At 43.0% G+C, this 13,349-nt stretch overlaps 1 protein-coding gene across 3 annotated transcripts in view; it reads right to left on the reverse strand.

The window, feature by feature from the left end:
• Positions 1-591: 591 nt before the first annotated feature.
• Positions 592-13,349, reverse strand: part of TMEM138 (transmembrane protein 138) — a 58,840-nt gene continuing 46,082 nt past the window's right edge. For all 3 annotated transcript variants that reach the window (XM_073573911.1, XM_073573910.1, XM_073573909.1), the window contains one exon: positions 592-1,087. In XM_073573911.1, the coding sequence (XP_073430012.1) occupies positions 1,046-1,087 (42 nt within the window). In that variant the 3' untranslated portion in view covers positions 592-1,045. The remainder of the gene's footprint in view (positions 1,088-13,349) is intronic.

The raw sequence follows: 13,349 nt of genomic DNA on the forward strand, positions 1-13,349 counted from the left end.
TGTGCGGAATGCCATAGGATTGCATGGGATGCTTTTTTTTTTGCGTTTTCGCGGCAAAGTCGCGCGTTTAAAAATGCTGCGAAAACGCAAAAAACCCGCTACGTGTGCACACAGCTTAAATCTCAGAGATTGGACCTGCAATTATTAGACACTTACTCCATATCCTGCTGATGTGCCATTATAGGATTATTTTAATTTCTGCCTTCCATAGACGAGGTGGAAAAACTGCTTTTAGGTCCCAGTCACCAGAGGTGGGGATTCTAATCTGCTTGTATAAATTCCCATAGATATAAATTAGTTATGGAAACAGCACAGCTAGATACACTGTTCCCATAATTTGGGAGTTTTACAAATGTGATTTGCTTTGCAACATTGATTCTGTAACACCCATTTATACCTATGAGAGATATGGAAATCACATAGTACAGCTGTGCTCAAGCTGTTTTTCTAACCCCGCTTCAGGTAGTCAGGTATTTTCATCTCAACAATGAAAGGTAGAAATAGGAATAACCCTTTAATGTCTCACGAGACAACTCCTTTAAAAACCCATTCCCAACCCAGAGACATTTGTGTGTGAAAAGATGTTTGACATTTATTTTTCTTTAACTATTTTTATTAAACAAAGCTATGAAACATTCATTATAAGAAAAGTCAGAAACTAAAAAAAAATATTTCTTACATACACACATATTTGCTTTTAGAAAATACAAGTGAAATTTCTATTGATATCTGTAAAATGAATAACTCTGGAAATACTGGATGAATAATTTACAGAAAAAAAAGGTTTCCTGGACTGGAAGAAGCTGGTGTTTACCAAGAACTTACTGAACAATGGGGTCAGGTAATCTTCTCACTATTCAACATAGAGATTGGCTGGTCTTTAGGGATTTCAGGGGACACTTTATGGACTCCTCCCCAATGACCCCCAAACCCTTTGGTGCTTGTGCTCAGTCTCAGTCTAGCCATTAATTCATTTAACCCCGTACTCCGGCAAACTCATTGCGTAGCCACAGAGAATCATGGTAGTAGCGGGAATCTCCCAGACTTAGCGCGGTCCTCTTGTAGAAGTAAAAATACAGCACGGCCACTGTCAATACAGAAAAAAAGAAAAACATTAGAAAAAATAGACGGTCCAGAAAAGAAGCTTTCATCTCTTAAATACGTATTTGTCTACAAAATCGTCTGCAGTTCTAAATCAGCTACCACACAACAAATAAAAGGTTAATAAAAATTAAGATTCTGAGTACTCGGAGTAAAGTCTCTTTCTTTGAGCCTTCCCTGGGGGACACAGAAAACCATGGGTGTATGCTGCTGCCACTATGACCAAAAAGTCAGCTCTTCCCCAGCAGTATATACCCACCAACTGGCACAAAGTTAATTAGTGAGAAAAAAAAGAGTAGGAGAAGCAACATAATACAAAAACATCACTGATAGCAGAACCAACATAACTGTTGTGAGTTCATTTTCTGGTCTACCAGTTGTGAGTTCTCCTTCCAGGCTCCCTCTGGTGGTAACAGGAGGTAGTGAGGCTGATTTAATTAGTGGAGATCTGCCACCTGATAAGGAGGATGATGATTGGACCTCAGGAATCTCAGACTGGATTTAAGACAGACGACACCCTACTCTGGTGCTGGTGAATCCTTCTGCTTGTCAGGTCTTGGTTCTCAGCTCTGTTCCAGTCAGCTCAAGCTAAGTTTTTCTGCTAATGTTCACACTTGATTTTGTTGGTCTATTCAGTTTTTTTTGTGGTCAGCCAGCCCGGCTGGGGCAGTGCTGAATTTCCACTCTTATTTATCTGTATTTGCCAATTTGCTTTTTTGTCCCTTATTAGATTGGCCTCTTTTTGCTCTGTCTCAGAATATTTCAGAGTGCTGATATAGTGAGAGAAGTCTAGTGACTTCAGGGTTAATTTTGTTATCAGAAGTGTTGGACATTATTTTTGTAGGGTTTTTGGCAGATTGCAGACAGTGTCTTTCCTTTCCTATCCTTTCTAGTTAGTTTGGGCCCCATCGTTTGCACAGCCTATTTTCCTGCCTGTGTTTGTGTTTTCATCTTGTTTCACTGTCAATACATGTGTGGGGGCTGTTTTTCCTTTGGGGTCTGCTCTGGGGCAGTTAGTTTTCCCCTTTTCTTGCTTTAGGCTTATTTAGTCCTCCGGCTGTGACGAAGCGTCTAGGTTCATCGTAGGAATGCTCCACGGCTTGTTTTGTTTTTTCCTCCTCGGTGACCCATTCATAACAGAATCACCAGCCATACCGCAGATTCTAGGGTACTCAAAAGCAGGGAAAAGTTGTTAAAAAAAGAAAAAAAAAGTGTCAGATTTTTTTTTTTAACGTATTTTTTCCTCTTTTTTTTTTCTCTGGGGCCGTAGGAGGATTTTTTTTTCCTAATGGAGATTAAGCAATTGTCTGATCGTGTGGAGCAACTTGCTGCTGAAGTGCAGGGAATTTCCACCTACCTCATTCAGTCACATGCTGCTGAACCTAAGATCCCTACTCCGGATGTGTTTTCTGGGGATCGGTCTAAATTTCAGAATTTTAAGAATAATTGTAAATTATTTCTTGCCTTGAAGCCTAACTCATCGGGGAGCTCTGTGCAGCAGGTTAAAATTGTCATCTCCTTGCTGCGCGGCGATCCCCAGGATTGGGCTTTTTCTCTGACACCTGAAAATCCTATTCTGACTAATGTGGATGCATTTTTTCAAGCCTTGGGGTTGTTGTATGAGGAACCTAATGCTGTTGATCAAGCTGAGAGAACCCTGTTGGCATTAAACCAGGGTCAGGATTCTGCAGAGTTATACTGTCAAAAATTCTGAAAGTGGGCGGTCCTTACTACATGGAATGATAGTGCATTGGCAGCTCTCTTTCGGAAGGGTTTATCAGAGACCGTAAAAGATGTTATGGTGGGATTTCCTGTTCCCTCTGGTCTGGATGATTCTATGTCATTAGCCATTCAAGTTGATCGGCGTTTACGTGAACGTAAAACTACACGGGAGGCACTGCCACCTTTTGAACAAATGTCTGAACCTATGCAATGTGACGGAGTTTTGTCTAGGGCACAACGTCGGGAGTTTTGAAGGCTGTGATAAGCTGTGTTTTTTCTGTGGAGACGCCTCTCATACTATTTCTGTCTGCCCTAAACGAGAGAAACGTTTTGCACACACATTTGCTGTGGGCAGTGTACAAACTAAGTTACTTTTGGCAATTAGTCTGATCTGCTCCTTATCCACGTTTTCCACTAAGGCTTTTGTGGATTCAGGAGCAGCGTTGAAACTGATGGATTTGGACTTTGCTAAACGTTGTGGTTTTTCTATGACGCTTCTGCGGATGCCTATTCCTTTGAGGGGTATTGATGCTACTCCTTTGGCGGAGAATAAACCTCAGTTTTGGACCCAGGTGATAATGCGAGTTGCCCCAGACCACCAAGAAAATTGTAAATTTTTGGTGCTGCATAATTTGCATGATACTATTGTTCTGGGTTTTCCTTGGTTGCAAACTCATAATCCAGTTTTGGATTGGAAATCTGGGAATGTGGTGAGTTCGGGTTGTCAGTGTGTTCTTATGGATGCTCCTGTTTTCTCTACCTCTCCTCAGTCTCATGATATTCCTGGTTATCTGGCCGATTTTTCTGATGTATTTAGTGAAAGTCTGCGTCTTTGCCTCCTCATAGGAGTTATGACTGTACAATTGAGTTGATGCCTGGGTGTAAATTTCCCAAGGGTCGGCTTTTCAACTTATCAGTACCCGAACATGATGGTATGCGATCCTATATTAAGGAGTCGTTGGAGAAAGGTCATATTAGACCATCCTCTTGACCTTTAGGTGCTGTTTTCTTTGTGGCCAAGAAAGATGGTTCATTAAGACCGTGTATTGATTATCGTTCCCTTAACAAGATGACAGTTAAATATCAGTACCCGTTACTGATGTCTGATTTATTCTGAAGAGTTACGAGTGCCTGCTGGTTTACTAGGCTTGACCTCAGGGGGGCGTATAATCTTATTCGCATCAAGCACGGGGATGAATGGAAGAAGGCGTTTAATTCTCCGGAGGGACATTTTGAGTATCTGGTGATGCCTTTTGGGCTCACTAATGCCCCTTCTGTCTTCCAGTCCTTTATGAATGATATTTTCCATGACTTTGTGGATAAGTTTTTGATCATCTATCTGGATGATATTTTGATCTTTTCTAGTGATTGGGATTCTCATGTGGAACACGTCCGGACTGTGTTCCGGATTTTGAGGGAGAATTCCCTGTTTGTTAAGGGATCGAAATGCCTCTTTGGTGTACAGAGGATTTCATTTTTGGGATTTATCTTGTCTCCGTCGACTATTGAAATGGACCCGGCCAAGGTACAGGCCATTTATGGTTGGGTTCAGCCTACTTCTTTGAAGGCCCTCCAGAAGTTTTTGGGTTTTGCTAATTTCTATCGTAAATTTATAGGTAATTTTTCTGGTATTGTCAAACCACTGACTGATCTGACCAAGAAGGGCGCTGATGTGCTGAATTGGTCTCCTGATGCTGTCTCAGCATTTCAGGAGCTTAAGAGGAGATTTACTTCAGCTCCAGTTTTACGGCAACCTGATGTCTCACTTCCATTTCAGGTGGAGGTAGATGCTTCTGAGATTGGTGCAGGAGCTGTTTTGTCCCAAAAAGACCCTGTGACTTCTAAAATGAATCCCTGTGCCTTCTTTTCTCGAAAGTTCTCCTCATCTGAACGCAACTATGACGTGGGGAATCGGGAATTGTTGGCCATGAAATGGGCATTTGAGGAGTGGAGACATTGGTTAAAGGGAGTTGTGGTCCTCACCGATCACAAGAATTTGATTTATCTGGAGTCGGCCAAACGCTTGAATCCTAGACAGTCTAGATGGGCCTTGATTTTCACGTGTTTTAATTTTGTGGTCTCTTTTCTTCCGGGCACTAAAAATGTTAAGGCAGACGCCCTTTCTAGGAGTTTCTTTGCCGATTCTCTTAATGTGACCGAGCCTACTACCATCCTAGGTGAGGGGGTAGTTCTTTCTGCCATATCACCCGATTTGAGATGCGCCGTGGAGGAATTTCAGGAGGATAAACCTGAGCGTTGCCCTATGGGAAGATTGTATGTTCTTGACCAGTGGAGAAAGAGAGTGATGTCTGAAATTCATTGCTCCACATTGGCTGGTCATCCAGGTATTTTTGGTACCAGAGATTTGGTGAGTCGGTCCTTTTGTTGGCCTGCCTTATCTCGTGATGTCAGGAATTTTGTACAGTCCTGTGGGACTTGTTCTCGGTCTAAACCCTGTTCTCATTCTAGTGGGTTGCTGATGCCCCTGCCGGTGCCCAAGAGGCCATGGACCCATATCTCAATGGATTTTATTTCTGATCTTCCTGTCTCTCAGAGAATGACTGTTATCTGGGTGATTTGTGATAGATTTTCGAAGATGGTCCATCTTGTACCACTCCCAAAGTTGCCATCTTCCGCTGAGTTGGTACCCTTGTTTTTACAACAGGTGGTTCGGTTACATGGGATTCCTGAGAACACTGTGTCCGACAGAGGAGTCCAGTTTGTTTCCAGATTCTGGAAAGCCTTTTGTTCCAATCTGGGAATTCAGTTATCCTTCTCCTCCGCATTTCATCCCCAGACCAATGGACAGACTGAGAGAACAAACCAGACCTTGGAGTCTAATTTAAGATGTTTTATATCTGCTGATCAGGATGTTTGGGTCTCATTTTTGCCCTTGGCCGAATTCGCGCTGAACAATAGAGCTAGTTCTGCCACTTTGATGTCACCCTTTTTCTGTAATTTTGGGTTTCATCCTTGATTCTCTTCAGGGCAAGTGGAATCTTCGTCCTGCCCAGGTGTGGACACTGTGGTTGAGAGAATGCAGCAGATATGGGACCAAGTGGTGGATAAGTTGTCACTCTCTCAGGAAAAGGCCCAGCGATTTTCCAACCGGCATAGGACCATTGGTCCCCGGTTTAAAGTGGGTGATATGGTTTGGTTGTCGTCTAAGAATATTCCTATGAAGGTTGCATCTCCAAAATTTAAGCCAAGATTTATTGGACCTTATAAGATTTTGGAGATTCTTAATCCTGTTTCTTTTCGATTGGCTCTTCCAGTTACGTTCAAGATCCATAACGTATTTCACAAATCTCTGTTGAAGAGGTTTGTTGAGCCAGTGGTTCCTATGGCAGCACCTCCTGACCCTGTGTTGGTTGAAGGCAATGTGGAATATGAGGTAGAGAAAATATTGGATTCTCGTTTGGTTAGACGGAGACTCCAGTATTTGGTCAAATGGAAGGGTTATGGCCAGGAGGATAATTCTTGGGTCTCTGCCTCTGATATTCATGCCAATAGATGGGCCCGGTGAAAAGCACGAACCAATCTTGATGGGCCTGGTGGCGTGGGTGAGGGTTCGGTGACCCCTCCTCAAGGAGGGGTACTGTTGTGAGTTCATTTTCTGGTCTACCAGTTGTGAGTTCTCCTTCCACACTCCCTCTGGTGGTAACAGGAGGTAGTGAGGCTGATTTAATTAGTGGAGATCTGCCACCTGATAAGGAGGTTGACGATTGGACCTCAGGAATCTCAGACTGGATTTAAGACAGACGACGCCCTATTCTGGTGCTGGTGATTCCTTCTGGCTTGTCAGGTCTTGGTTCTCAGCTCTGTTCCAGTCAACTCAAGCTAAGTTTTTCTGCTAATGTTCACACTTGATTTTGTTGGTCTATTCAGTTTTTTTGTGGTCAGCCAGCCCCGGCTGGGGCTGTGCTGAATTTCCACTCTTATTTATCTGTATTTGCCAATTTGCTTTTTTGTCCCTTACTAGATTGGCCTCTTTTTGCTCTGTCTCAGAAAATTTTAGAGTGCTGATATAGTGGGAGAAGTCTAGTGACTTCAGGGTTAATTTTGTCATCAGCAGTGTTGGACATTATTTTTGTAGGGTTTTTGGCAGATTGCAGACAGTGTCTTTCCTTTCCTATCCTTTCTAGTTAGTTTGGGCCCCATCGTTTGCACAGCCTATTTTCCTGCCTGTGTTTGTGCTTTCATCTTGTTTCACCGTCAATACATGTGTGGGGGCTGTCTTTCCTTTGGGGTCTGCTCTGGGGCAGTTAGTTTTCCCCTTTTCTTGCTTTAGGCTTATTTATTCCTCCGGTTGTGACGAAGCGTCTAGGTTCATCGTAGGAACGCTCCACGGCTGCTGCTAGTTGTGTGGTTAGGATCAGGGATCTGCAATCTGCATAGTTACCAACCTCTCTGGTTTTCTGTGACTTAGCTTGTTTTGTTTTTTCCTCCTCGGTGACCCATTCATAACACATAACTGTATACAAGGGTGGGTGCTGTGTCCCCCCAATGAAGGCTCTGAGAAAGATTTTACGGTGAGTACCCAAAATCCTCGTTTCTCTGTTGGTTCATTGGGGTATCAGGAAACCATGGGATGTCCAAAAGCAATTCCAAGGGAGGGGTTAACCCCTTTCTGACCTTTGACATACTATTCCGTCCATGTGCCCTGGGACCCTATGACCGTGGACGGAATAGTACGTCATACGCGATCATCCACGCTCACGGGGGGAGCGCGGCTGATCGCTGCCGGGTACGGACCACTCCCGGCACTTTTATCCCCGGCACACTGCAATCAAACATGATCGCAGCATTCCGGGAGCAGGCAGAGGGCCTGTCAGCTTTGACAGCCCCTCTGCCTTTGGATCAGAGACCCCGCGGCATGACGCAGTGTCCCGATTGCTTCCATGGTAACCCAATGTCGTCATGACAACATCCGGGTTACCAGAGCACAGAGACTTCCTGTCATGCGCAGTGCATGTCAGGAAGTCTCTGAGGTTAGTGAGAAATTACATGCAGCGTTGACAGCTTCTATAGCATGCAGATCTTCATGCTATATAAGCGATCATCCTGCACAAAATGAATGTCCCATAGTGGGACAAGGTGTAAAACATAGAATGAAATAAAAAAAAAATTTTTTTAAATAATTGTAAAAATATAAAAAAAAATAAAAAATAAATATTTATTCCATCAATAAATCAGTATTTGAATAAAAAAATCTAAACAATTAAAGTACACGTTTAGTATCGCCGCATCCACAATGACCCAACCTATAAAACTGTCCCACTAGTTAACCCCTTTAGTGAAAACCATTAAAAAAAAAAAACAAGGCAAAAAAAAAAAAAAATCAATGCTTTATCATCACACCGCTGAACAAAAAGTGGAATAACACGCAATCAAAAAGTCGGGTATAAATAAACGTGGTACCGTTGAAAACGTCATCTTGTCCCACAAAAACAAGCCGCCATATAGCTTCATCACCGGAAAAATGAAAAAGTTATAGCTCTCAGAATAAAGCGATGCAAAAATAATTATTTTTTTCTATAAAAGAGTTTTTAGTGTATAATGGCGCCAAAACATAAAAAAATGATATAAATGAGGTATCGCTGTAATCGTACTGACCTGAAGAATAAAACTGCTTTATCAATTTTACCACACGCAGAATGGTATAAACGCCCCCCCCCCCAAAAAAAAGAAATTCATGAATTGCTGGCTTTTGTTCATTCTGCCTCTCAAAAATGGGAATAAAAAGCGATCAAAAAATGTCATGTGCCCGTAAATGGTACCAATAAAAACAAACTCGTCTCGCAAAGAACAAGACCTCACATGACTCTGTGGGCCAAAATATAGGAAAATTATAGCTCTCAAAATGTGGTGATGCAAAAACTATTTTTTGCAATAAAAAGCGTCTTTTTAGTGTGTGACAGCTGCCAAACATAAACACCTGCCATAAATAGTAAATCAAACCCCCCTTTACCACCCCCTTAGGGAAAAATAATAATAAAAAAAAATAAATTATTTCTATTTTCCCATTAGGGTTAGGGTTGGGGCTAGGGCTAAAATTAGGGTTGAGTTTAAAGTTATCGCTAGGGTTGGGATTAGGGTTGAAGTTAGAATTGGGGGGTTTCCACTGTTTAGGCACATCAGGGGCTCTCCAAACGCGACATGTGTCTGATCTCGTTTCCAGCCAATTCTGTATTGAAAAAGTCAAACGGTGTTCCTTCCCTTCCGAGCTCTGCCATGCTCCCAAACAGTGGTTTACCCCCACACATGGGGTATCAGCATACTCAGGACAAATTGCACAACAACTTTTGGGGTGCAATTTCTCCTGTTACCCTTGGGAAAATAAAAAATTGGGGCAAAAAGTTCATTTTTGTGAAAAAAAATAAGATTTTTTTTATTTTTACAGCTCTACATTATAAACTTCTGTGAATCACTGAGGGTTCAAAGTGCTCACTACACATCTAGATAAATTCCTTAGGTGGTCTACTTTTCAAAATGGTGTCATTTGATGGGGGTATCCACTGTTTAGGCACATCAGGGGCTCTCCAGACACAACTTGGCGTCCAATCTCAGTTCCAGCCAATTTTGCATTGAAAAGTCAAATGGCACTCCTTCCCTTCCGAGCTCTGTCATGCGCCCAAACAGTGGTTTACCTGCATATATATTTGGTAAGCATACTCAGGACAAATTGTACAACAACTTTTGGGGTCCAATTTCTCCTGTTACCCTTGGTAAAATAAAACAAATTGGATCTGAAGTAAATTTTTTTGTGAAAAAAAGTTAAATATTCATTTTTTTAAACATTCCAAAAATTCCTGTGAAGCACCTGAAGAGTTAATAAACTTCTTGAATGTGGTTTTGAGCACCTTCAGGGGATTAGTTTTTAGAATGGTGTCATTTTGGGTATTTTCTATCATATAGACCCCTCAAAGTGACTTCAAATGTGATGTGGTCCCTTAAAAAAAAATGGTGTTGTAAAAATGAGAAATCACTGGTCAACTTTTAACCCTTATAAGTTCCTAACAAAAAAAAAATTTTGGTTCCAAAATTGTGCTGATGTAAAGTAGACATGTTGGAAATGTTATTTATTAACTATTTTGTGTGACATATTTCTGTTTTAAGGCCATGAAAATTCAAAGTTGGAAAATTGCAAAATTTTCGCCAAATTTCCGGGATTTTTTTAATCAAATAAACGCAAGTCATATCAAAGAAATTTTACCACTATCATGAAGTACAATATGTAATGAGAAAACAGTGTCCGAATCACTGGGATCCATGGAAGCGTTCCAGAGTTATTACCTCATAAAGGGACAGTGGTCAGAATTGTAAAATTTGGCCTGGTCATTAACATGCAAACCATCCTTGGGGTTAAAGGACAGTACCCTCAAGTCTAAGCTTTGGCTAATGCGGCTTGCAGGACCTTTCTACTGAGGTTCGCATCCGACAAGGCATAAGTGTGAACCCCGTAGAACTTTGCGAAGGTATGAATGGAAGATGATGTTGCAACTTTGCAAAGCTGTAAAGCAAACACCTGGTGACAAATTGCCCCCACTGCGCGAGCAAAGTGTGCAGTGACCCCGAGTGGACATGCTATGTCCCTTACCAGATAAGCTTCCAGAATGGCTGAACAGACCCAACAGGCAATGGCAAACCTGTTAGCAGGGAGGCCTCTTCGAGGATCTATGGGAGTCTGTTCGTCTGAAGGAAAGGTTTTAGAAAGGAATGAAGGGCTCTCACTGGTCTAGTTTGTTTAGTGACGGCTCCAGAGGATGAGAGGGAGACGGACAAAAGGAAGGAAGTGCGTCTTCTTTGAGATGAAAAGAGGAAACCAACTTAGGAAGGGAAGATGGGATCAGAGGCAGGAAAACCTTGTCTTGGTGGAACACCAGGTATGGGAAACAGCAAGAAAAAGCCGTGAGTTCGGGCACTCGTCTGACTGAGGTGATGGCTGCCTGGAAGGCAATCTTCCAGGAGACGAAAGCGAGAGGATCTCTTGTAGTGGTTCAAATGGGGTCTCCTGAAGGACATCCAGAACTAAGTTGAGGTTCAAAGGTTCTACCGGATGCGGTAAGGGGGAACGGAGTGTGCGACCTCCTGAAGGAAGATCCTGGTCTGCGGACGAGATGCAAGATTCTTCTGAAAAAGAATGGAAAGGGCCAACACCTGCCTCTTATGGGAACTGAGGGACAGGCCAGACTCAAGGGCTGACTGCAGAATGAATGGCAGAGCAAAAAAACATGTAAATAGTAGGAAAGGGGTAAAAAGAAAGTTAGCTCACTGATATCTGCTGCACATTGTAGTCTTTATCACCACATGGAGCCGCCCTGTTCTAGGACGTATCACAAGTGAATAAGGAAATTATTTTCTCCAGCACTGATTATAAAAATAAAACATCACGTTTATTGATTCTTCATAAAAACTGACATGCTGACACTAGGTGGTATGCCAGCATGTCAGTTTTTATGAAGACTCAAACGTGAAGTTAAATTTATATAATCAACGCTGGAGAAAATCCTTTCCTTTCTTATTCACCAACAAAAACCATGGGGACGGCCTGGTTGGCTTCGCACCAGCGGAAAAAGGCCATCCATATACAGTGGTAAATGCGAGAGGATCCTTGCCCTGATCATGGTCTGAAAAACTTGATCGGAGAAACCCGCAGATTTCAGTACCGAGGCCTCAACAGCCATGTCTTTAAATTGAGAGTCTGAAAATTCTGCTGGAAGAGAGCCCTGTTAGAGAAGATCCAGAAGTTTCCATGGAGCGTCCGTGAGGTTACCAGGACCTTTTGGGCCAGTCCAGAGCGTCGAGTAGGATGGGCACTCCCTCCGCTTTGATCTTCTTGACCACCACTTGGATCACCAGTAGAGGTGGAATCAGGTATGAGAGAACTGGGACCAGGGAATTTCAGTGCATCGGAGCGATTGTTAGAGGATCGCGAGATCTGGATACAAACTAAGGAACCTTGTAGTTCAGTCTAGGCGCCATCAGCTTGACATCAGGAGTTCCTCATCTGAGACAAATCTTGTTGAAAACTGATGGCTTCAGGGACCACTCGCAGGCAGCAAGACCTTCTTTTGGCTGAGAAAGTCGGTGGCCCTGTTCTCCACTCCGGGTAAGTGTACCGCTGAGATTGCTGGTATATTCCGTTTGGCCCATGACAGGATCTGACCAACCTCTGACATCACTGCTCGACTTTGAGTTTCTCTTTGGTGATTTATAATTATTATTATAGCACCATTTATTCTATGGCGCTTTACATGTGAGGAGGGGTATACATAATAAATACAAGTACAGTAATCTTAAACAATACAAGTCACGACTGGTACAGGATGAGAGAGGACCCTGCCCGTGAGGGCTCACAGTCTACAAGGGATGGGTGAGGATACAGTAGGTGAGGGTAGAGCTGGTCGTGCAGCGGTTTGAAGGATCGGTGGTTACTGCAGATTGTAGACTTGTTGGAAGAGATAGGTTTTCAGGTTATTTTTGAAGGTTTCCATGGTAGGCGAGAGTCTGATATGTTGTGGTAGAGAGTTCCAGAGTAGGGGGGATGCACGGGAGAAATCTTGTATATGATTGTGGGAAGAGGGGATAAGAGGGGAGTAGAGAGATGTATGCATTGTCAGATTGGACTTGTATCGGATGTCTGGAGAGAAGGTTATTCCAGGGAAGCAGAGCAAGAAAGATTGCTCCGAGTTGAATATTGATGGAAAGGGACGATTCTTGAGCGTTCCATCGGCCTTGGACTGTTAGGTCTTGAAACACTGCTCCCCAATGGAGCAGACTGGCATCCGTTGTTACAACCTTCCAACTCAGTGGCAGAAAAGATCTTCCGCTACGGACGAGGGGAGAGCGTCTCCACCATTCCAGGGACTTCTTGATCCGGGAGGGGAGTGTGACAAGACGGTCCATGAAGCAAGTTAACTTGTCTCATCTTGATAGGAGAAATAGCTGATATCCCGTGTAGTAGAGCCAGTACCTTTCTACGAGCTGAAAAACCCTTGCCCACGTGGTGTCAAACAGCATTCCCAGGAAAACTATGAGCTGGGCTGGGATCAGAGACGACTTAGAACTGTTGATGATCAAGCCGAGACGTGGATGCACTGAGGGAGACTCTGCCCATTTCTGTAGCAGGTCAGCCTTAAATGGATACAAGATCTTCATGCGTTTTCTTCTCTGAAAATGCTTTTCTGGATGCTCCAGTTTCTTGGTAAAGATTCCGCTGAATTCTTCAGAGTTGACAAAAACCAGGGGAAGAGGTTTAGTCTTTCTGAAGGATAAGGTCTGCTCAGAAGGTTAGGGATCCACATCCTTTACGTTAAGAGTCTGATTAACAGCTAGAATCTGACTATTCACCCTGTCCCGTAGTTTTGAGATTTGTTTGGAGTCAAGATCGGAATCTGACTGAGAATGGAGTCTGGCGCTGGAGCGTCGGAGGATGGAGAATGAGATGGAATCTTGGAGGATGTTGTTGAGGGTGACAGAGAATCAGATGATGACCTAGTGTGGCATGCTTTTTGGAATTCCTG

This window comes from Dendrobates tinctorius, unplaced genomic scaffold (genome assembly GCF_039654945.1).
Source record: "Dendrobates tinctorius isolate UK_male_01 unplaced genomic scaffold, ASM3965494v1 ptg000037l, whole genome shotgun sequence".
Classification (NCBI taxonomy): Eukaryota; Metazoa; Chordata; class Amphibia; order Anura; family Dendrobatidae; genus Dendrobates; species Dendrobates tinctorius.